Source organism: Macrobrachium rosenbergii, chromosome 48 (assembly GCF_040412425.1).
Source record: "Macrobrachium rosenbergii isolate ZJJX-2024 chromosome 48, ASM4041242v1, whole genome shotgun sequence".
NCBI classification, from domain to species: domain Eukaryota; kingdom Metazoa; phylum Arthropoda; class Malacostraca; order Decapoda; family Palaemonidae; genus Macrobrachium; species Macrobrachium rosenbergii.
The window spans coordinates 40,758,858-40,781,204 of record NC_089788.1 but is presented as its reverse complement, the minus strand read 5'-3'; the positions used below and the strand labels follow the sequence as shown (position 1 = coordinate 40,781,204).

The following is a 22,347-nucleotide window of genomic DNA, read 5'->3' as shown; positions in this document are numbered from 1 at the left end:
AAAAAATGTATTTAGTCACAAAAATAAAATGAAACTACAGTAATTGGCAGAGTGAGAGGCAAAGTAAAAGTGAGGAGCCATTATAAGGCTTTGCAAATGGATTCAAGAGTGGGCAAGGTTGCCAAAACGTTAAATTAAGAGATTTAGTAAGGAAACAAAAAAAAAAAAAAAAAAAATCAAAGAGGTAAAAGAGAATAATACAAGAATTGAATTGCAAAGGTATAAGGGAAACAAAAACAGGGGAAGAAACCTGGCATCCTCTTCTCGATAGAGGTGCCAAAGGTCTTCGTAGGATAAAGGTGAGGCACTGTGCCAGGGGAGCTCAACGTCTCTCTTTAAGCTACCTGGAGTTTCTGTGCCCATGACCCTTTCTTCCTTGGATCTTGTTATAAGACCTATTGTTATAAGTGTTCGCAAGTGATTGTTGAGTATTTTGAATAATATTTCAAGTGTTTTTCGATAAGATAAATAGTGAAGAATTTACTTTTTTTACATATTTTTCTGTCTTTCAACAACATTTCCATCTTTCAGCTTCAATTGCTCAATTTTTTCTGGGAACACTTATTGCGTTTTCGTGGGCTATTTATACAAAATTTATTCAGCTTTCCATTGCAATTTTCACTTTTTTCTAACTGTTAGTCATTACCGAATAATTATGAAAAATGTAAGTGTAAATATGAGTACTCGAGAACCCAGTCGAGCTGTGTAGTTCGGCCTAGGGTTTACGAGTGCGTGAATAATTTTTTGTACACCTATTTGTGCATCTGCAAATACCTTCAAAGTACATGTATTATATATCATTCGAACAGCCATTTTTTGTACTTTATCATGCTGAATGGCAAAATGTAAAAATATCAACATTTCTATATAAAAATCTTTAACAAACAATTGACTTTGTGAAAAACAAAACTTATGTCTTTGAGCTTCAATTGCTCAATTATTTACTGGGAATACCTACTGATTTTAGGTAATATATATATAGAAAATTTATTCAGCTTTCCATTGCAGTTTTCACTTTTTTTTCTAGCACTGTTTGTTACTGAGTAATTACGAAAAATGTCAGTGTATATATATACGCGTTGAATGCCGTAGTTCGGCTGGAATTTATGCATACGTAGATAATTTTTTGTACGCCTGTTTGTGCATCTGTAAATAATTTAAATGTACATGTATTATACATCACTCTAATAGCCATTCTTTGTACTTTATTGTGCTGAACAGCAAAATGTAAAAATATCAACATTTCTAAATAATAATCATTGCCGTATATTTTCTTAAGAAAAAAAAAAAAGATTGTCCATAACCTAACGACAATTGCTCAATTTTATTCTAACAATACATATATCTTTCCTTTGTGCGTTTTACAGGAAATTTATTCAGCTTTCTAATGCCACCTTTCTTTTTTTCTATCTTTATTCCTTACTTAGGTATGATACGAAACATCAACATACGTAGGTTGAAAAATTTGAAAATTGCACTCTGTAAAAAATTTGCATTTTTTAATCAGTAACAGCTAATTAGCAAGCACATTTATAGCAAAATGATTGCTTTCACTTGAAAGTTCAAACATTTCCACACAATTTACATAAAAAAAAAATTCCCAAAACCTAAATATTACATTTTTCATGATTATTTCAATAAAATATCTACAATTTCCCTTAAAAATTTCAGGTTCATCACATCTTTTCTATTATTTCTACGATTTTCCTTAAAAATTTCATGTTCATCACATCTTTTTTATTATTTCTACGATTTTCCTTAAAATTTTCATGTTCATCACATCTTTTTTATTATTTCTAAGCCTTGCAAAGATTTTCTGATTGCTTTAGGAAAAATTCAATCATTTGCCGACATCATAAAACAAGCCAGAAGCCTATATCAGTTATAGTTTGGACGTATGGATTTTTACAAAGAAACTTTTCTGCGTGAACCCCACTTTTCCCTCCACGGCATAAGAAACGTACCGGGTAGCACTATAGGAACCCCCGTAAGCGTGAGATGGTTAAAAGCTTGCTTAATAGAATGCATTGTACACTGTATGTATAGAGATGAGACTTAAGATATATACAGGCAGCCCCTGGTTATCAGCAGCCTCAGTTACCGGCGATCCGGTTTTACGGCGCTTGTCTAGTGACGACGATAACCAGATTTTTGTCGCTGATAACCGGTTATCGGCACTGATCGCCTCTTATAGGCAGCGCTGATCACCGGTTATCGGTGCCGCTAACCAGGTATCAGTGCTATTATTGCTGATTTTCGGCTAGCGGCAATTTTCGGTTGTCGTCATGCCGTGGGGAACGGAACCCCGCCGATAACCGGGGACTGCCTGTATAAGAAAAATAGGAATAATGAGTACATAGTATGTACACAAATTTAAGACTTGATAGAAGAGAGATGAAAGAGGTTGAATCTTTCACATATTCAAGAATAATAGCATTCAGTACACAATCATTTGCAATTTCATGAGAAACTAAAAAAGGGATTTTGACAAAGGAAAAATCTATTTCTGGGGGAAGACCTGTGTCACCCAGTGAAATTGGTTCCATTTAGCACATTTCTAGGTATAAGAATTGCTACATATACCAGAGAAAAAAGCTAAACATAATGTCAGGTTACTGACCCCTGAATCGAGCACGCCATTAGATGGTGTCGGTATACACAAAGGGTGAGTGGTTGCCACTACCACAGGACTCCGACCTTATAGACTTCTCCAATCTCAAAACCCCGAAAAGTGAGGGGCCGTTCCAAACCTCATCCCTCGCATCCAGCCAACCACCACCCTGGCCGCCATCTTATAAACATCCCAAGTTAGCACCCCCCAAGCTTGGTATGCCACTCGGGAGGGAAAAAGGAAGTACAGGGATGGGTCACCGGGTGACACAGGTCTTCCCCCAGAAATAGATTTTTCCTTTGTCAAAATCCCTTTTCTGGGCTTGACCTGTGTCACCCGGTGAAATCGTGACAGAATCAGCCATACAAAAGCTTGGTGGAGCCCTCTAATCATTACCTTAATGGAGCTAAATAGAACTATGAGAAAATTACTGTGTTTTAATATCCCAAAACTTTATAATAAAAACATAATTAACATTATAGGGCACACAGTGTAAATCATAAAATAATTAACACCAAGACACTTAAGGCTAACAAAAGGAATACAACAGGATATCCATGAAACAGCCAGGAGTCAGGCTGTGAAGCAGGTCTGACCTAAGGTTAGAAGGCAGGGCAGTAAACGAGGCAGGTAGGCGAGAGAAATAAACAACAGGAAAAAACTAAGGTTACAAAACTAGTCTAGGGCTGGGGGAACAATACTTCCTGCAGCCACTGTGGAGTATTTAAGGGCCTCTAGAGACTTAAGATAGTGGCGTTTGAACACTGTTGGTGATTTCCAGCCCGTATACTTTTTAAGGTCATCAAAATTCATATTATGGAAATAATTAGCTGAGGTGGCCACCGCCCGAATATCATGTACCCTAGGTACTGAGTCTGGGTTTGCTTGCTTTATGAAATACAGTATTTGTTGCCTGATGGCCTTTAAGGAAATGGTTCCTCCATTTTCCCTACCAAAAAGAGGGCTAGATATTCTATTAGAAGTTCTATTTAGATAAGCTTTTAAAGTGTTAACTGGACATAAGGACAGATCCTGTGGAAGGGGAATAACCTTCCAAGGAGACCATCTATTTTGTGGATCCTCATTCTTTGCTAGAAACTTGAGATCCGGAGACAACAGAACTTCTCCTGACGGGAGGAAATCAACATGGTCCGGTTCTCTAGAGAGAGCAGACAGTTCAGAAATTCTAGCCCCTGAGGCTAGGCTTACTAAAAATAGCGTTTTCCTTAACAGACTCGAGTATGAACATAATTCATTGTCAGTGTCTGATGCTAATTTAAGTACGTCATTTAAGAACCAGGAAACCGTGTGAGGACGGGTTGCTGGTCTAAGACGAGCGCATGCTTTAGGAATTGACAAAAAATATGAGTCTGTAAGGTTAACCCTGAAATGCCTACTGGACGTATCATATGTCGACTAAAATTGTCTGTTGGGTGCCAAGTGGACGTACCGTACGTCGACTACAAAAAATTTCAACCTTCGGTCAACTTTGACTCGACCGAAATGGTCGAAACACGCAATTGTAAGCTAAATCTCTTACATTCTAGTAATATTCAATCATGTACCTTCATTTTGCAACAAATTGGAAGTCTCTAGCACAATATTTCGATTTATGGTGAATTTTTGAAAAAAATTTTTCTTACGCCACGCAGTAACTCGGCGAAAATTTCAGAAATTCTTTTGTCATTTTGTCGTAATTTTTGCACTGTTCTATATTAGCCGTTACATAAAGTTTTATATATGAAAATGTGCACAATTTCATGTAAAATACAGCAAAATACAACCCATGGTTGTAGCTTTTATCAGTTTGGAAATATTTTCATATAAACCACAATAACTGCCAAAATTTCAACCTTTGGTCAACTTTGACTCGACCGAAATGGTCGAAAAACGCAATTGTAAGCTAAAACTCTTACATTCTAGTAATATTCAATCATTTACCTTCATTTTGCAACCAATTGGAAGTCTCTAGCACAATATTTCAATTTATGGTGAATTTTTGAAAAAAACTTTTTCCTTACGTCCGCGCCATAAATTCTTTCGTCAAGTTGTCGTAATGTTTGCACCATTTTATATTAGTCGTTACATAAAGTTTTATATATGGAAATGTGCGCAATTTCATGTAAATACAACAGAAAATAACTCATGGTTATAGCTTTTATCAGTTTTGAAATATTTTCATATAAATCACGATAACTGCCAAAATTTCAACCTTTGGTCAACTTTAACTTGACCGAAATGGTCAAAAAACACAATTATAAGCCAAAACTCTTACATTTTAGTAATATTCAATCATGTACCTTCATTTTGCAACAAACTGGAAGTGTCTAGCACAATATTTTGATTTATGGTGAATTTCTGAAAAAAAACTTTTTTCCTTATGTCTTTGGCGCAGTAACTCGGCCGAACATCTCAGAAATTCTTTTTCACGTTGTCATAATGTTTGCATCATTTTACATTAGTCGTTACATAAACTTTTATATATGAAAATGTGCGAAATTTCATGTAGAATACAACAGAAAATAGCTCATGGTTGTAGCTTTTATCAGTTTGGAAATATTTTCACATAAATCACGATAACTGCCAAAATTTCAACCTTCAGTCAACTTTAACTCGACCGAAATGGTAAAAAAACGCAATTGTAAGCTAAAACTCTTACATTCTAGTAATATTCAATCGTTTAACCTTAATTTTGCAATAAATTGGAAGTCTCTAGCACAATATTTCGATTTATGGTGAATTTTTTGAAAAAACATTTTCCTTACGCTCACTGTAACTCGGCCGAACATCTTAGAAATTCTTTCGTCACGTTGTCGTAATATTTGCACAGTTTTATATTAGTCGTTACATAAAGTTTTATATATGAAAATGTGCGCAATTTCATGTACAATACAACAGAAAATAACTCATGGTTGTAGCTTTTATCAGTTTTGAAATATTTTCATATAAATCATGATAAATAGAAAAAATTAGACTTTCGGTCAACTTTAACTCGACTGAAATGGTCGAAAACTGCAATTGTAAGCTAAAACACTTACAGTCTAGTAATATTCAATCAATTAGCTTCATTTTTCAACAAACGGGAAGTCTCTAGCACAATATTTTGATTTATGGTGAATTTTTGAAAAAAATTTTTTTTAAATCCAGCGTTACTAATTCATGCATCATTTTGTGATAATATTTTCTCTGTGTTGCTTTGATCGTTTTACAATTTGTTATATACCAAAATCATCGTAATTTAGTGTACAATACAAAGAAAAACAAAATAACCCGTTAGCTTTAACCGTTTTGCTCACAGCGCGATTTGTATAAAATTATATATGAAAAATTTTTTTGCGCTGTCATATATTTCAATATTTATATATGATAATGATATTTTTTTCCATTTCTGATGGTTGCATACTAGACTTCAGGCAATGACAAAAAAAATTAGCCAAAAATGAACTCATAATCTTAAAAACTAAGCGTGCTGTGATTTTTTGAAAAAAACTTTTTTTCTGCTTCAGCGTTAACTCACCGAACGCCGCCGGCATACGGGAGACGTTTTTGTAAGTAGAGGCTCGGCGTTTAAGGGTTAATATTGAAGCCATGTAAAAATATTTTTCTTAAAGCAGATTTTGCTGTAGTAATAGTACTAGAGGCCAGTCCTTTTTCAAATAATGACCTGTAGAAAGAGATTGCTAGCTTCGTGGTCATTTCCTGAGCTTCTGATTCCCTCAGAAATAATGCTAACTTCTTAACTGCTGAGTCATATTGTCTGAGAGTAGATTCCCTCTTGTCTGATTCTATGAACAGTGTATTAATAGGATCAATGTTAGCGTCTTTCTGAGCTGCAAACTTCATGAAGTCCATAAAGCTAGGGCATTCAGAATTCTTGAGGAAGCTGACACAGTCCGAGTTTGTACTACCTGTGTCAATCTTGGACTGGGGATTTGTTTGCACCGGAGTTTCAAATCTAGAAGAAGAGGAAAGCAATTGCTCTTCGGCCAGTTGGGTGCCACAAGTGCTACTTGACCTTTGAATGATCTGAGTTTGTGTAAAACTTTCATTAATAGGTTTATTGGTGGAAACAGATAGATCCTTTGCCACCTGTTCCAGTCTATTGACATCGCATCTGTGGAGTGAGCTAGAGGGTCTAGATTGGGAGCAACGTAACATGGAAGCTTGTGGTTGCTCTCTGTGGCAAACAGGTCCACCTGGAGACCCGGTACCTGAAGACAAATCCACTCGAATGATGCTTTGTCCAATGACCATTCCGACTCCAGCGGAGTTGTTCTGGATAGTGAATCTGCAATGACATTCCGAACACCTGCCAGATGGGTAGCTGACAGGTGCCAAAGATGTTTCCTTGCCAGCGAAAAAATTGCAATCATTACCTGATTGATATGGCTCGACTTGGAGCCCCCTCTGTTTATGCAATGCACAACTACTGCACTGTCCAGTACCAGTCTGATGTGAATGTTTGGTCGGACATAGCTTCTTTAGTGTTAGAAATACTGCCATTGCTTCTAGAATGTTGATATGGAACTGGCGGAATACAATTGACCACGTTCCTTGAACTTTCTTGTGTTGAGAGTATCCTCCCCACCCGCTCAGGGAAGCATCCGTATGGATCACCAATGATGGAGGGGGAAATTGGAGAGGCACTGACCTTGACAAACTCTTGACTGTTGACCACGGTCGAAGCCTCTTCCTCAACACCGGCGGAATTAGAGACATCTTGTCTCTGTTTCTGCTGTTGGCTCGTCTCCGCCATACTCTGTTTATATCCTTCAGTTTGGCTTTCAGCAGCAAATCTGTCACTGACGCGAACTGAAGAGAACCCAGGACTCTTTCCTGGGTACGACGAGAGGCTCTTTTGTTTTTGAGGAACTGCCTGGTAGCTTTGGCTATCTCCCTCCTTTTGGCTGGCAGAAGTGACAGTTTGTGTGTGTTTAGATCCCACTGGATTCCTAACCACTGAAACTGAGCCTCCGGAACCAGACGGGATTTCTTCCTGTTTATTTGAAAACCTAAGGATTCCAGGAAGCTGATCACTATGAATGTTGCTTTTCGACATTCCTTGGCGTTGGATGCCCAAATTAAAATCCTGGGCGCTATGTTGAGCCCGAATGGCATGACTCTGAACAAGTATGCTTGTTTCCCTAGTCTGAACCCTAGGTAAGGAGAGAAGTTTCTCGCAATTGAGACGTGATAATATGCGTCTGAAAGATCTATAGAGGCGGTGATGGCCCCACGGGGAAGTAGGGTCCACACCTGCGAGATTGTAAGCATGCGAAACTTGTCGCATTGAATGTATAAGTTGAGATGAGACAAGTCTAGAATTACTCTTTGCTGGATTGAGTCTTTCTTCGGGACACTGAACAGACGGCCTTGAAATTTCAAGTGTCTCACTTTCTTTATTGCCTTCTTTTGAAGAAGGTCTTTTACAAAGTCCAGTAAGTCTTTGGATGGAGGTTGATGGAACCTGACTGGAGGAGGAGGCCCTCTGCTCCAGCTCCATCCCAGACCTTTTGAAACTATGTTGTGGGCCCACGGACTGAAGGTCCAACGGTCCCAGAAGAGATATAACCTCCCGCCTACCTGAGGAGACTCACTGAATGGAAGAGGACTTACTTCCTCTGCCTCCGCGGCCTCCTCTTCCACGGGAGAGAGCTCTAGTTGCGGTCCTACCTCTGTAGGCGGCTCTGGCTCTGCTCCCCCTCGCATGCCTGTTGTAGCCTTGAAACGCCCCTTGGCTTTCAAACGAAGCGTTGAAGGCTAGGGACGCCATGAAGGCTGGCAGAGCAGGGGTTTGCTGAGCCGGCTGCATCAGTACGAACTGCTGCTGAGGCTGAGCTTTAGATGTGGAAGGCTGTCCGATCTGAGAGACCGGTACAGCTTGAAGCATAGTTTGAGCCTGGGGTTTCCTATATCTCCTGAACCTTTTCCTTTCCCTGGATTGAGGTCCGGAGGTCTCGGTGGCTTTCCTTTTAAAAGGGAGACCCCAGCGGGAGCGGAGACTCTGATTTGCTCTGGTTGCCTCTGCCTGCCACGGAAATCTCGTTATGTCACGTATGGAAACGACGTAAAAGGGGGCGGAAAGGAGTGTTCGCATATGGCCCAACTCTCAATCGCCCAGGGAGGGAACCACATAGTGGAAAGCACCAACTAACCGAAAACCATACCCACTGGAGTGGTAACGAGGACGATAACAACGAAAGATCCGGCTAACCTGGCGGAGACTGAACATAATGGAACTCATGATTGCATCCCTGGGGCCGAATTCGACGCTCCAGCTATACTGTGGAAAGCGAGCAAACGAAACTCCGCCCGATAAGGGAAAGGTAGCAGAGTGGCGGAAACCCGGCGAACGGCGACCAGACGGGTGGGTAGCACCCTATGGGAGCCGAATGAAAACTCCCCACGGGGTGCCGAACGCAAGCGATCGGTTTCCCTCCGTTAGGAAGATGCCTAGGTCACTCGCCAAAAGCTAACTGATCAGGTAAAGAAGGACTAGGCTACATACACGAAAAAACCTGTGCAAACTTCGATCCCAGCCCACCCTCCAAAACCGAAACTTTTTGGCTTGGTCAGGAAGGCCAGAATGAGCACTACAGGTGAGGGGGGGGGAGGAACCTCGCATAGCCTAGCCACACCCTCCAAAACCGACAGCCTGGTCAGGTGGAAGACTATGAATTGAGGAGACTCTTCACTATTCTAACCTCACCCTCCAAAACCTTACGGCCTGGTCAGGTGGGCTAAGGGGGGGGGGAGAGTAACTCCCTCACTAGCCTAACCTCACCTTCCAAAACCTAACGGCCTGGTCAGGGGCCAAGAGAGAACGAGGAACTCCCTCACAAACCTAACGTCTCCCTCCAAAACCTCAAAAACGGCCTGGTCAGGAGAGCTAGGTAGCAAGAGCATCGAGTAGGAGCGCCTATCCTGTCCAGCCTAACTCTCCAAAACCGATTACGGTACGGTCGAGTAGGCTAGGCTAGGATAACCTAATCAAATAAAACTACCTGACGCCAAGAGAACTAACATAAAAGAGTGGACCATCGATGTGTAAAGATTAAATTTATATATATACTTAAAATTATATACTTATAAATATATAAATGACTCAGCGGCAGAGAGGGCCAAACAACCACCGTTATGCGGGAAGCGGGGGTACCCAAGATGGCCGCCCCTGACGCCGAATCACATATAAAACTAATCCAAGAATAGACATGTCATCCATCTTTGAACACATCAGATATGACCAAGAGCATAATAATACCACCACCTAGAAGGTACCAACTCGCTGGTGGAGGAAGGAAACCAGGGGATAAGGGAGAATTTATGACCAGAAAAAGGGAGAGGAATACCTCCATCCCTAGCCTAGATCAGTCAGATACGGGCTCCCTAGCCTCCTACCAGCGAAGTGGTAATTTCTACAAATAAGACTCCAAATGGAATGGAGCATGGATAAAAACCAGCAGAAACTTCCTGCTAATAACATGCGAAGACTGAAGGTCAAGCATGGCAGAGGCAGACACAGCCCATGTCCGGCTGCGTAGCACTATTTACCTGGTAAACAATATACGAACAGTCAAATAATATGCCTCTGTAATAAAAAACCAAAAGGAAGTGGTACTCAACTTAGATGGTGGGAATTCTGGGTGGGTAGACATGTCGAATTCACAAAAATCCAAAAAACACAGCACCAAAGAAAAAAAGTGGTGTGTATGGGAAGCATGCTAAATTGGAATGATTATAAGATGGCAGCCGGGGTGGTGGTTGGCTGGATGCGAGGGATGAGGTTTGGAACGGCCCCTCACTTTTCAGGGTTTTGAGATTGGAGAAGTCTATAAGGTCGGAGTCCTGTGGTAGTGGCAACCACTTACCCTTTGTGTATACCGACACCATCTAATGGCGTTTGATTCAGGGGTCGTAACCCTGACATTATGTTTAGCTTTTTTCTCTGGTATATGTAGCAATTCTTATACCTAGAAATGTGCTAAATGGAACCAATTTCACCGGGTGACACAGGTCGAGCCCAGAAAACCCATTGAGCAACAGGCAGGATGAAATAAGATTTGAATTTGCATAGGAAAGAGCTTAAATATTAGCAAGAACTGTACCAGTATATGGACATGAATCCTCGTATAACAGAACTATGAAAAATAATTAAGCTTTATAAGGAACACTAGGAGTTGGATGGCAGATGGTACAAAATATCATGAAGGAAATTACAGAATCTCTTCGTTGTAAATGAATAGTAATGAAGAGGAGATGATAAGACATGCAAGGTTTAGAATGACCAGAAACTGTAACACTATCATTTTTAACATTCTGTAAATGTTCATTAAGGTAGTAGTGCAATTACAATAAAATAGCACCAATGAGTCACTGAAGACTAAATATGTTTTCATGATATTTTTTTCCATACTTTATATAAATCTTTGTGGTCCACTAACGATCATGTCAGGGCAACAAAGTAGTCTACTGTATAGCCTTATGAATGACTAAAATGTATATTGTATGTTTACTGCTAGCTGCAAAGTCTTAGTAATTCTGAGATTTAAAATAATTTAAGTACTGGTTTCAAGTCAAATAACTGCTTTCATATGCAACTTACAAACATATTTCAGTAATACATTAGGGATACTATCTGAAGCACCAAATGTAACTACAAACTAATAATATAGTAATACTGCTTAATACTGTAATCCACATTTCTCAATATTTTTTGTTTGTGATAATTATTTTAAAAAATCAACAACTACTTTTTGAACTGACAAGACAAATCTAAAACAAAAACATCCCATTACTTGGTCAGTAAATTACCCTTTGAGCCTTCAGCACAGTTAAAATTATTGGATACATCAGCAGACCCTTCTGGAGCATCACGGTCATCTTCCACAGTTATCAGTTCCATCAGCTCTGTGCTTACTTCTTCAGCCAGTGCTCGAGTCTCTACAAGAAAAATAATTTTCAAGAGTTTACCTGCATAATGAAATACCAAAATCCAAATTACCCAACAAACAGGTTTTTAAATGAAAAAGAACAAGAACATCATTTCTAGCATTGGGAACTGGTATTTTTTCTGAGTTATGATCTAAGAGAAAAACTACAGACAGCATGCATCTGATCCTCAGAGGTTTTCATCAGTGAAATGATCAAAGATGATCACTGGAAACTAATCAGAAACTTTTCACCTTACCCTACAAATTCTGAAAGTCAAATCAGACTGTCTCCTGGATATGGTGCTATCTCTCAAGATAACTATATCTTAGATACAAATCTGGATCTGCTTTTCCATAAAGGATGGACAAAGAATTGAAGGAGAAGGTAAGACATAGCATTATCATACCTTCTCCTTATCCTACACAGACAAGTGCCTTGGCTTGAAATGATGCAAGTCTTAATATATGAAACCTTACAAATTGGAGGTCTTATTGTTCTCAAGCTGATTTAAAATAAAAATATAACACTTGAATTTGGTGTTCTAATACCAAAAGTAGAAAACTGTGCTTGGTATGTTATGGCCAGCTTACATGCAAATTCAAGTGTGTATTACATATACTGTTCCTATTGCTAATAAAAGACTTTGTATGCTTCAGTATGGGTTTTGTATAGGCTTCTGTTATAAAAGCATTATATCACACAAAAACTGTCACCACTCACTAGCATATGATGGGTCATCTATGGCTGAACAAGGAAGAGTAGCTGTCAATATACCCGAGGTGTGAGGTAACATCACCCTGCCTGATAACAGCACGAACTCCTTTATCCAGTTCAGGGCAATCAACTGAAAAACATTGTACACAATTTTGAAAGTTTAAATTATTTTAGCAAAGTTATGTTATTCACCATATGCGATCACAACAAATGTTATTCGGTGTCAAATTTTTAAATAAATGTAAAACAGAACACACAACTCTAATTACTGTGTGTGGGCAGCTTGATACACATAACATTTGTTTCATTACATTTCATCCTTCACATAACTATCCATAAACATGTTGAAATGTTCCTAGGCTCATCTCTCATATCTAAAAGACAGACAATGGTCTTATAGCACATTGATCTGGAATCTCATATCATATCCCTTCCTTTTATTGCAGTAGGTTTGCTAGCTCTAGTGCTTTTCACTAAATTTCATTTCTCTTCATATAATAATTCTTCCTTTCTGCCATTGTTACCCAAATTTTTTTTTCTTAAAGATGATTCTACTTCCAGTTTATCAAACTATACACTAAAAAAATATTTATTAAATATACATTTTAAATTTCAGTATTACAGTATAGACAACTTCAGGCCAGTCCTATGAAAAATGACATTTTTATGATAAAATAAAGTTATATATATACTTACCAAGTAATTACATAGCTAACAGTTTCTATTATCGGCAGCTAAAATTTGAAACTCATGGTAGCAGTTCTTTTGTTTTGGTGTAGGTGACTAACCCCGCCCAATTTCGGGGAAGAAAAGGAACAACTAAGCAAATGGCTTCAATTTGTTTTTGCCAGTAAGTCCATGTGAGATGAGGAGGGAAGGCTCCCATTCTGTAATTACTTGGTAAGTATATATAAAACTTTATTTTATTATAAAAATGACATTTTTATATAAGTGACTTACCAAGTAATTACGTAGCTGATTCCACACTGACAGAAGGTGGGATGCATGGATTACTCTGCCTCAAAACATTAGATAATGTATTGAGTTTGAGAATAGAAAATTGCTAGCATTGGGACAATGCCTGTTGTTTCCTTACCCAGTAAGAGAGCTGCTGCAGGAAGATACTGCCTCTGGTTGGTGCTCATCTTACTCAGTAGAAGCGAGGGGCCATGGTCCTGGATCGCCTACTACATCAGTAGGAGCCTTACAGCAAAGGACATCTCCGAAAGCCAGTAATGTATATATAATTGACCCTGCCCAGGGCACAGTACCAACATGAAAACCAGATAACAACGCTGTTACCTACATCAAAAAATTTAAAAACACCACCACCCAACCACTAAAAACTGGAGGGTCTCCAAGTACAAAGTACCCCCAGACTTCCCTAGAACTCAACATCATAGCTGAAGGCAAAGAGAAAGGATGGAAGGGATGCTTCCTACATTCCCTCTCCCAACACCATGCCAGCCACCGACAAAGGACCCAAGGTACTGCATTCACTAGAAACTGTTTCTACATCCCTTAAATAATGGGATGCAAATACTGATTTACATTTCCATTATGTTGTTTGGAGAATGTCGGACAGAGATAGGTTGTGTTTAAACACTAATGACGTAGCCACTGCCCTGATTTCATGTGCTTTAACCTTCAGAACAGGTATAAGCTCTTCTCCTACCTGATAATGTGCTTCTCTAATGAGATCTCTTAGGAAAAGAGAGAGTGCATTCTTCATAAGAGGACGCAAAGGATCTTTGACCGAAGTCCAGAGATTACTGGAAGGGCCTCTTAATTTCTCGGTCCTCTGAAGATAAAACTTTAAAGCCCTCACAGGGCAAAGTGTTCTTTCTTCCTCGTCTGGTCCTAGTATCCCTCCCAAATTCCTGATATTAAAAGAACGAGGCCAGAGCTTAGATGGATTCTCATTCTTTGCAAGAAATCCCAGGGTATATGAACAGATCGCACCTCCTCCAGAGAACCCGATCCTTTTATCTATGGCCTGTATTTCACTAACCCTCTTAGCTGTCGCCAAGGCCACCAGGAAGAGGGTCTTCTTAGTCAGATTCCTGAACAAAGCAGTATTGATAGGCTCGAAAGACGGACCAGAAAGCCATTTCAAGACCACGTCTAGGTTCCAAGACACTGGTTCTGTCCTCTTTTGCTTACCTGTATCAAAAGAACCAAATCAGAGAGGTCCTGATTCGAGGATAAGTCCAGGCCTGTGTCTGAAAACCGAGCTAAGCATGGCCCTGTAGCCTTTTACAGTAGAAGAGGCCAAGCCCCAATGGAGGTTCTAAGGTATAAAAGGAGATCTGCAATCTCTGTCAGAGGTGTTTTAGAAGAAGAGATTTCATTCTTTTCGCACCAAGTGTGTGTTTTGGTATAGACTGCAGGAAGACTGATGTCTACATTTCAAAATAGCTTCTGCAGCTGCTCTCAAAAAACCCTTAGCTCAGAGAAGTTTCTTGACAGTTTGTAGCCTGTCAGAGCTAGAGTAGACAACCCTTGATGAAATCTTCTGACATGGGGTTGTTTGAAAAGATTGTGTCTTTGAGGGAGCAGCCTCAGGAAATCTACCAGAAGCCCCATGAGGTCCGGAAACCATTCCTTTAGAGGCCAAAATGGGGCAATCAGTATCATCGACATGTTCTGGTCGGACTGGAATTTGTTTATTACCTCTCGTATCATTCCAAAGAGTGGGAAGGCGTATAGCTCCTTGTTGGACCAGTCCTGAAGCACTGCATCCATCGCCCATGCCAAAGGGTCTGGAACTGGTGAGCAAAAAAGAGGGAGACAATGATTTCTGGACGTCGCAAAGAGGTCCAGAGTCAGTCTTACCCACAGTCTCCACAGAGCCGAACAGACTAAAGGATGTAGAGTCTATTCCGTGGGAATGACTTTGTTACCTCGGCTCAGCTGGTCTGCATCTGCCAGTACATTCAGTTTGCCCTGGACGAAGCATGTCAGTATTCTTGTCCGATTCTGGTTTGCCCAGAGAAGCTAAGTTAAGTATACCTTAGTTTTACCAGACCACTGAGCTGATTAACAGCTCTCCTAGGGCTGGCCCAAAGGATTAGACTTATTTTATGTGGCTAAGAACCAATTGGTTCCTTAGCAATGGGACCTACAGCTTATTGTGGAATCCGAACCAGATCCCTTACTGCTTTGCAAAGCGAAAAGGAATGGGTCCCTCCCTGTTTGCTTATGTATGACAGGCTGTTGTGTTACCAGAGTGGACTGCTATAGTTTTGTCCTACACCTCCAAAGGAAAGGCTTGTAGTCCTAATTGAATAGCCTTTAGTTCTCTCACATTTATGTGTCATCCCTTTTGTTCTTGCGACCACGTCCCTGAGACTTCCCTGTCTCCCAGGAGAGTACCCCAACCCAAGTTCAATGCGTCAGCAAAGAAGCCTAGGTCGGGGTTCTGAGGGAATAGGGACTTCCCTTCTAACAACCTGCTTTCTGACCTCCACCAAAGCAGGTGATTCTTGATGTTCTGAGTCGCCAGAAACATGAATGAGTCTGGATGATTTTTCCTATCCCAGCTGGCTCTGAAGAACTGTAGTACTCTCATATGAAGTCTCCCCACAGAAACAAACTGTTCAATGGAAGCCAATGTCCCGAGGAGACTCATCCACCTGTTGGCCAAACAGCTCTGAAGGGAGAGAAACTTGTCTATTGTACTTAGACAGGACTCCACTCTCTTGGGGGGTGGTAAAACCTGAAAATGAAGAGTTCAGAGTCAACCCCAAATAAACTATCTCCTGAGACGGAGCCAGCTGGGACTTCTGATGACTGATCAACAATCCTAAATCTTGAGTCAAAATAAGTTTTCCAAAGATCCTCCGTGCATTGTTCCTTTGTTGGTGAACGAAGGAGCCAATCGTCTAGGTATAGTGAAGTGTTTATCCCCATGAGATGAAGCCAACCTGCCAGGAGGTCCAGAACCTGCATAAAAATTGAGGAGCTGTTGCTAGTCCAAAACAGAGCTCAAATTGGAAGATTTGTTCCTGAAATACGAATCTTAGTTACTTCCTTGAGTAAGGGTGTATGGGGACATGGAAGTACGCATCTTGCATGTCTATTGAGACCATCCAGTCTCCCTGACTAATAGACACAAGAATGGAACGATTTGTCTCCATACGAAACTTTGCCTTTTGAACAAATACGTTCAGGGCACTTACATCCAGGACCAGTCTCCATCCTCCTGTTGGTTGCCTTGGGGACTACAAACAGCTGATTGTAGAACCCCTCTGAGCTCAGATCTGTGACTACCTCTATAGCCCTCTTCTCTACGAGGGAATGTACTTCCTCTGCGAGAGCCATGATGATGGGCTTCTTGACTAATGAAGGTCTTTCTCTGAATGGTATTGAGTAACCAAACCTGAGGACTTCCACTACCCATTGTTCTGCCCCTTTCTTCCTCCCACTTTCCCAAAAGAGAAGGAGACTGGCACCTACTGGGGCACGGAGGACACTGGCTTCACTTCTTAGCTGCTGCAGATTTGGTTGATGATTTATTGACTGAACAGGAGGTGAGACGCACGTTCGTCCAGCCTCTTGGTTGAACCCTTCGCCTGTTCCCACGAAAGAGAAAGGGCTGCAGAGGAGAGGATGTCTTGGAGCTAAAAGAGGGGAGCTCCTTAAGGTGCCTTGAGGATTGCACCTAAAGATCTTGTGTCGACTTCTTTTGTATGAATGAATGAATGATTTTGAGTTATCTGGCATTTTGACAGCTGGGTCATTGATGCCGATATCGATTAAATGAACAACATAGCTACTATAAAAACAATAAACATATTTAAAAAAAACTTAAATATTATATTTTTGCAAGAAGACCAGCATCAATAATACAGTAAATCTAAAAATGCCACTGGCATCATAAACCACATCCTCTCCAAGGATCTTGGCAAGGATGAACCTACCATCCCGACCAAGAGCCTCAGAGAGTTAACGGCTTCTAATATCCCCAAGACTGGGGCACTCAACCAACAAGTGCTTCACAGTCAAGGGGACCAGACAATCCTCACAAAAAGGTTGATTCTCCCTGCCCATCAAAAAGCTGTGTGTTAGGCAAGTATGCCCAATCCTTAAGCGGCAAAGAGCAGTCTCCCATCTTCTAGGCATACTGCCATACTTCCAAGGAAATATAACATCTGTAATTTCTGTCATTTTATTTTCTCCTATACTATTCCAATGCTCTTGACACAAACTAATTATAAATTTTCTAATGCTTGGGAAGAAATCATTATATAAATGTGGACACCTCTTTGGAAGTAAATCTAGAGTTGCTGCTTTAGTCAATCTGTCAGCTCCTTCATTTCCCTGCACACCAGCATGTGCCGGAACCCAACAAAAACTAATCTGTGTTCCTTTGTATAATAATAGGTGCACCCATTGCTGAATTTTTTAAAACCAAGCGGTTAGTAGAGTTAAAAACATTAAGTGCCTGTAATGCACTCTTAGAATCACTAAAAATTGAGAAATTTGTTTCATCAATAATTGCTATCTTTTCAATAGCATCTAAAATCCCAAGCAACTCTGCCATAAAAATAGATGTTAAAACAGGAAGCGCACCTTTGGTGCAAAACTTATTACTAAAAACTCCAAATCCAACACCAGTGCTGGATTTGGAGCCATCTGTGAATACACAAGTTGAATCCTTATGAACCTCACTGTGTTCCATAAATGTGGAACGGATCTCTATATCTGTCATATTTTTCTTAAGACCATAAAAATACTTACAAAATGAAATTTCTATTAGTTTCCATGGAGGTGTTACTGACATTTTATAAGGAAGCACCTCATTTCTACTGATATCAGCAGTGCCAAGTAACTGTCTAAGCCTATACCTGTATGGTTGTGGACATTTAGGATGCATCTCATAGTGCCTAAAATGTCTTTTGCTTGTTATAATTTGAAAGGGTTGAGAGCTGGGAAGTCTCTGCATCCTATACCAGTAGCAAGGATGGATGACTGGCGATGAAGTTGTAAAGGCAACTCCCCAGATCAACCAACAGGCTTGACATTGGCGAGGTCTTGAAAGCACCAGTGGCCAGTCTAATGCCTGCATGATGTACTGTATAGGGTCAAGCATTTTCAACTTGCTGGGAGTTGCAGAAGAGTATACTTCACACCCATAAAACAATTTTGATGAAACCAGAGCTTTATGCAACCTTTAAAAGTACTTGACGGTCTGCACCCCATGACGTGTGAGCTAAAACCTTAAAAATGTTTAAAATCTTCTGACACTTTGTCTTAACATCTTTAGATGAGACACCCATGCCAACCTACAATCAAAAATTAAACCAAGGAATTTGGTTTCCTCTACACAGGGAATTCATTGGCCTTTAAACCTAATTAAATCTTCCCATTTAGTGATGTTATTTATTGTAAGTTGGAGCTTTCTTTCAATAACAGACATCCTTGATCCTGCAAATAATATAGAAAGATCATCAACAAAAAGTGTGTGCAATACATCATACAGAAATGAGGAGAAATACCTTTGATAGCAAGTGCAAATAGGGTAACACTAAGAACGCTACCTTGCGGGACCCCTTCTTCTTGGAATTTACTTTCTGACAGAGTATTACCAACTCTAACTTGAAAGCGTCGATGTGTCAGAAAGGCCTTAATAAACATTGGCAGTTCTCCTCTACGTCCTAATTGATGGATGGCTTTAAGGATTGCATGTCTCCATACTGTGTCATAAGCCTTTTCAAGGTCAAAGAATATAGTAACATGATGCTGTTTTGATGCAAACGATTCACATATAGATGACTCAAGATGAATCAAGACATCAGTAGTAGAATGCATTTTTCTAAATCCACACTGTGCAGGTGATAAAATATTGTTTTTTTTCTAATACCCAAACAAGTCTTGCACTGACCATCTTTTCCATAATCTTACAAATACAAGATGTCAAGGCAACTGGGTGGTAGCTTGCACAGAAAAATTTGTCCTTTCCTGGTTTTAAAAAGGCTAAAATTAAAGCTAGTTCCCAAACTGACGGTAAACTGTGATCACGCCAAATTCTGTTAATAATGCTAATTATGAAAAGCTTAGTGTTCTTACATACATGCTTAATCATTGCATATGGAACCTCTTCAGGGCCTGGGGCTGCATCTGTACGTGTTGACAAAGCAGAATCAACTCTCTCTCAGTAAATGGAACATTGCAGGGTTTTCCTTTATTGGATGAAAAATCAAGTGGCTTTTGTTCTTCCCTGGAACAATAATGGAATCCAGATGTTTCTGATTTCTGGGAAATTTTTTCAAAATGGTCTGGTAATTTGTTAGTCACTTCCAATGCACCTGTGATGTATTGTCCATTAGTCCTTAATACAGGGGGAAGGTTAGGAGTATATTTGCCTGCTATTTTATTGACTCTTCTCCATATAGCTGAAGGTGGAGTTCTTTTATTCACTGAAGAAACAATGGATGGCCATGACTGGCGACGGGCTGCTTTTAATGCTCGCTGGAACTGTGCTCTACAATCTTCATATACTATGATGTTAAGTTCTGTTCGCTTTCGTTGGCATCTAGTTAGAGCAGTTCTTGTGGCTCGGTGAAGTAACTGGAGTTCAGGCGACCACCAAGGAACTGGTCGCAGTGGAATAAGCAAGTGGTTTTAGGAATGGAATGCAATCCAGCAGTGTGAAGAGTACCATTAACCCTTAAACGCCTGTTGGACGTAGCAAACGTCGACTAAAATTGTCTGTTGAATGTTGAGTGGACGTAGCAAACGTCGACTACAAAAATTTCAACCTTCGGTCATCATTTGACTCGACCAAAATGGTCGAAAAACGCAATTGTAAGCTAAAACTCTTACATTCTAGTAATATTCAATCATGTACCTTCATTTTGCAACAAATTGGAAGTCTCTAGCACAATATTTCGATTTATGGTGAATTTTTGAAAAAACTTTTTCTTACTCCCACGCAGTAACTCTGCCGAAAATTTCAGAAATTCTTTCGTCATTTTGTCGTAACTTTTGCACTGTTCTATATTAGCCGTTACATAAAGTTTTATATATGAAAATGTGCGCAATTTCATGTACAATACAACAGAAAATAACTCATGGTTGTAGCTTTTATCAGTTTTGAAATATTTTCATATAAACCACGATAACTGCCAAAATTTCAACCTTCAGTCAACTTTGATTTCGACCGAAATGGTCAAAAAACGCAATTGTAAGCTAAAACTCTTACATTATAGTAATATTCAATCATTTACCTTCATTTTGCAACCAATTGGAAGTCTCTAGCACAATATTTCGATTTATGGTGAATTTTTGAAAAAACTTTTTCTTACGTCCGCGCCAGAAATTCTTTAAATCACGTTGTCATAATGTTTGCACTGTTTTATATTAGTCGTTACATAAAGTTTTATATATGGAAATGTGCGCAGTTTCATGTAGAATACAACAGAAAATAAGTCATGGTTGTAGCTTTTATCAGTTTTGAAATATTTTCATATAAATCACGATAACTGCCAAAATTTCAAGCTTCGGTCAACTTTAACTTGACCGAAATGGTAAAAAAACGCAATTATAAGCTAAAACTCTTACATTCTAGTAATATTCAATCATGTACCTTCATTTTGCAACAAACTGGAAGTCTCTAGCACAATATTTCGATTTATGGTGAATTTCTGAAAAAAAATTTTTTCCTTACGTCTCTGGTAACTCTGCCAAACATCTCAGAAATTCTTTTCGTCATGTTGTCGTAATGTTTGCATCGTTTTACATTAGTCGTTACATAAACTTTTATATATGAAAATGTGTGCAATTTCATGTAGAATACAACAGAAATTAGCTCATGGTTGTAGCTTTTATCAGTTTTGAAATATTTTCATATAAATCACGATAACTGCCAAAATTTCAACCTTCAGTCAACTTTAACTTCGACCGAAATGGTCAAAAAACGCAATTGTAAGCTAAAACTCTTACATTCTTGTAATATTCAATGGTTTACCTTCATTTTGCAATAAATTGGAAGTCTCTAGCACAATATTTCGATTTATGGTGAATTTTTAAAAAAACATTTTCCTTACGTCTCTTGTGGTAACTCGGCCGAACATCTCAGAAATTCTTTTCGTCTCGTTGTCGTAATATTTGCACAGTTTTATATTAGTCGTTACATAAAGTTTTATATATGAAAATGTGCGCAATTTCATGTACAATACAACAAAAAATAACTCATGGTTGTAGCTTTTATCAGTTTTGAAATATTTTCATATAAATCACAATAAATAGAAAAAATTTGACTTTCGGTCAACTTTAACTCGACTGAAATGGTCGAAAACTGCAATTGTAAGCTAAAACACTTACAGTCTAGTAATATTCAATCAATTAGCTTCATTTTTCAACAAACGGGAAGTCTCTAGCACAATATTTCGATTTATGGTGAATTTTTGAAAAAAAAAAAAATTTTTACGTCCAGGCGTTTAATTCATGCATCATTTTGTGATAATATTTTCTCTGTGTTGGTTTGATTGTTTTAAAATTTGTTATATACCAAAATCATCGCAATTTAGTGTACAATACAACTAAAAAAAATTAAGTCATTAGCTTTAACCGTTTTGCTTACAGCGCGATTTGTATACAATTATATACGAGTTTTTTTTTTCGCTGTCATATATTCCAATATTTATATATGATAATGATATTTTTTTTCATTTCTGATGGTTGCATACTAAACTTCAGGCAATGACAAAAAAAAAATGAGCCAGAAATGAACTCTTAATCTTAAAAACTAAGCGTGCTGTGATTTTTTGAAAAAAACTTTTTTTCCACTTAGGCGCCAACTCACCGAACGCCGCCGGCATACGGGAGACGTTTTTGTAAATAGGGCTTTGGCGTTAAAGGGTTAAGTGACCAATGGCATCATCAACACTGCTAAACTCACCCGCATCACTTTCGATTTCACCTAATTCCCTGAACTTATTCCAATGTGCTTTATCCAAGCACCAGCGCGGAGATCTATGCTCTGGTGTACTACTATTGCTTTTAATGATTATTGGTGCATGGTCACTAGTATGCCAGTCATCTAATGTTCTCCAGTGAAAGTCAGTAAGGCAGTTAGAACTAGCTAT

The 22,347-nt window shown here is 39.2% G+C and overlaps 1 protein-coding gene across 2 annotated transcripts in view; it reads right to left on the bottom strand.

The window, feature by feature from the left end:
• Positions 1-22,347, bottom strand: part of LOC136831358 (protein VAC14 homolog) — a 301,501-nt gene that overhangs the window by 148,747 nt on the left and 130,407 nt on the right. For both annotated transcript variants that reach the window (XM_067091678.1, XM_067091679.1), the window contains exons 6-7: positions 12,263-12,386; positions 11,423-11,551 (exon numbers count right to left, since the gene is read on the bottom strand). In XM_067091678.1, coding sequence (XP_066947779.1) covers positions 11,423-11,551; positions 12,263-12,386 — 253 coding nt within the window. The remainder of the gene's footprint in view (positions 1-11,422; positions 11,552-12,262; positions 12,387-22,347) is intronic.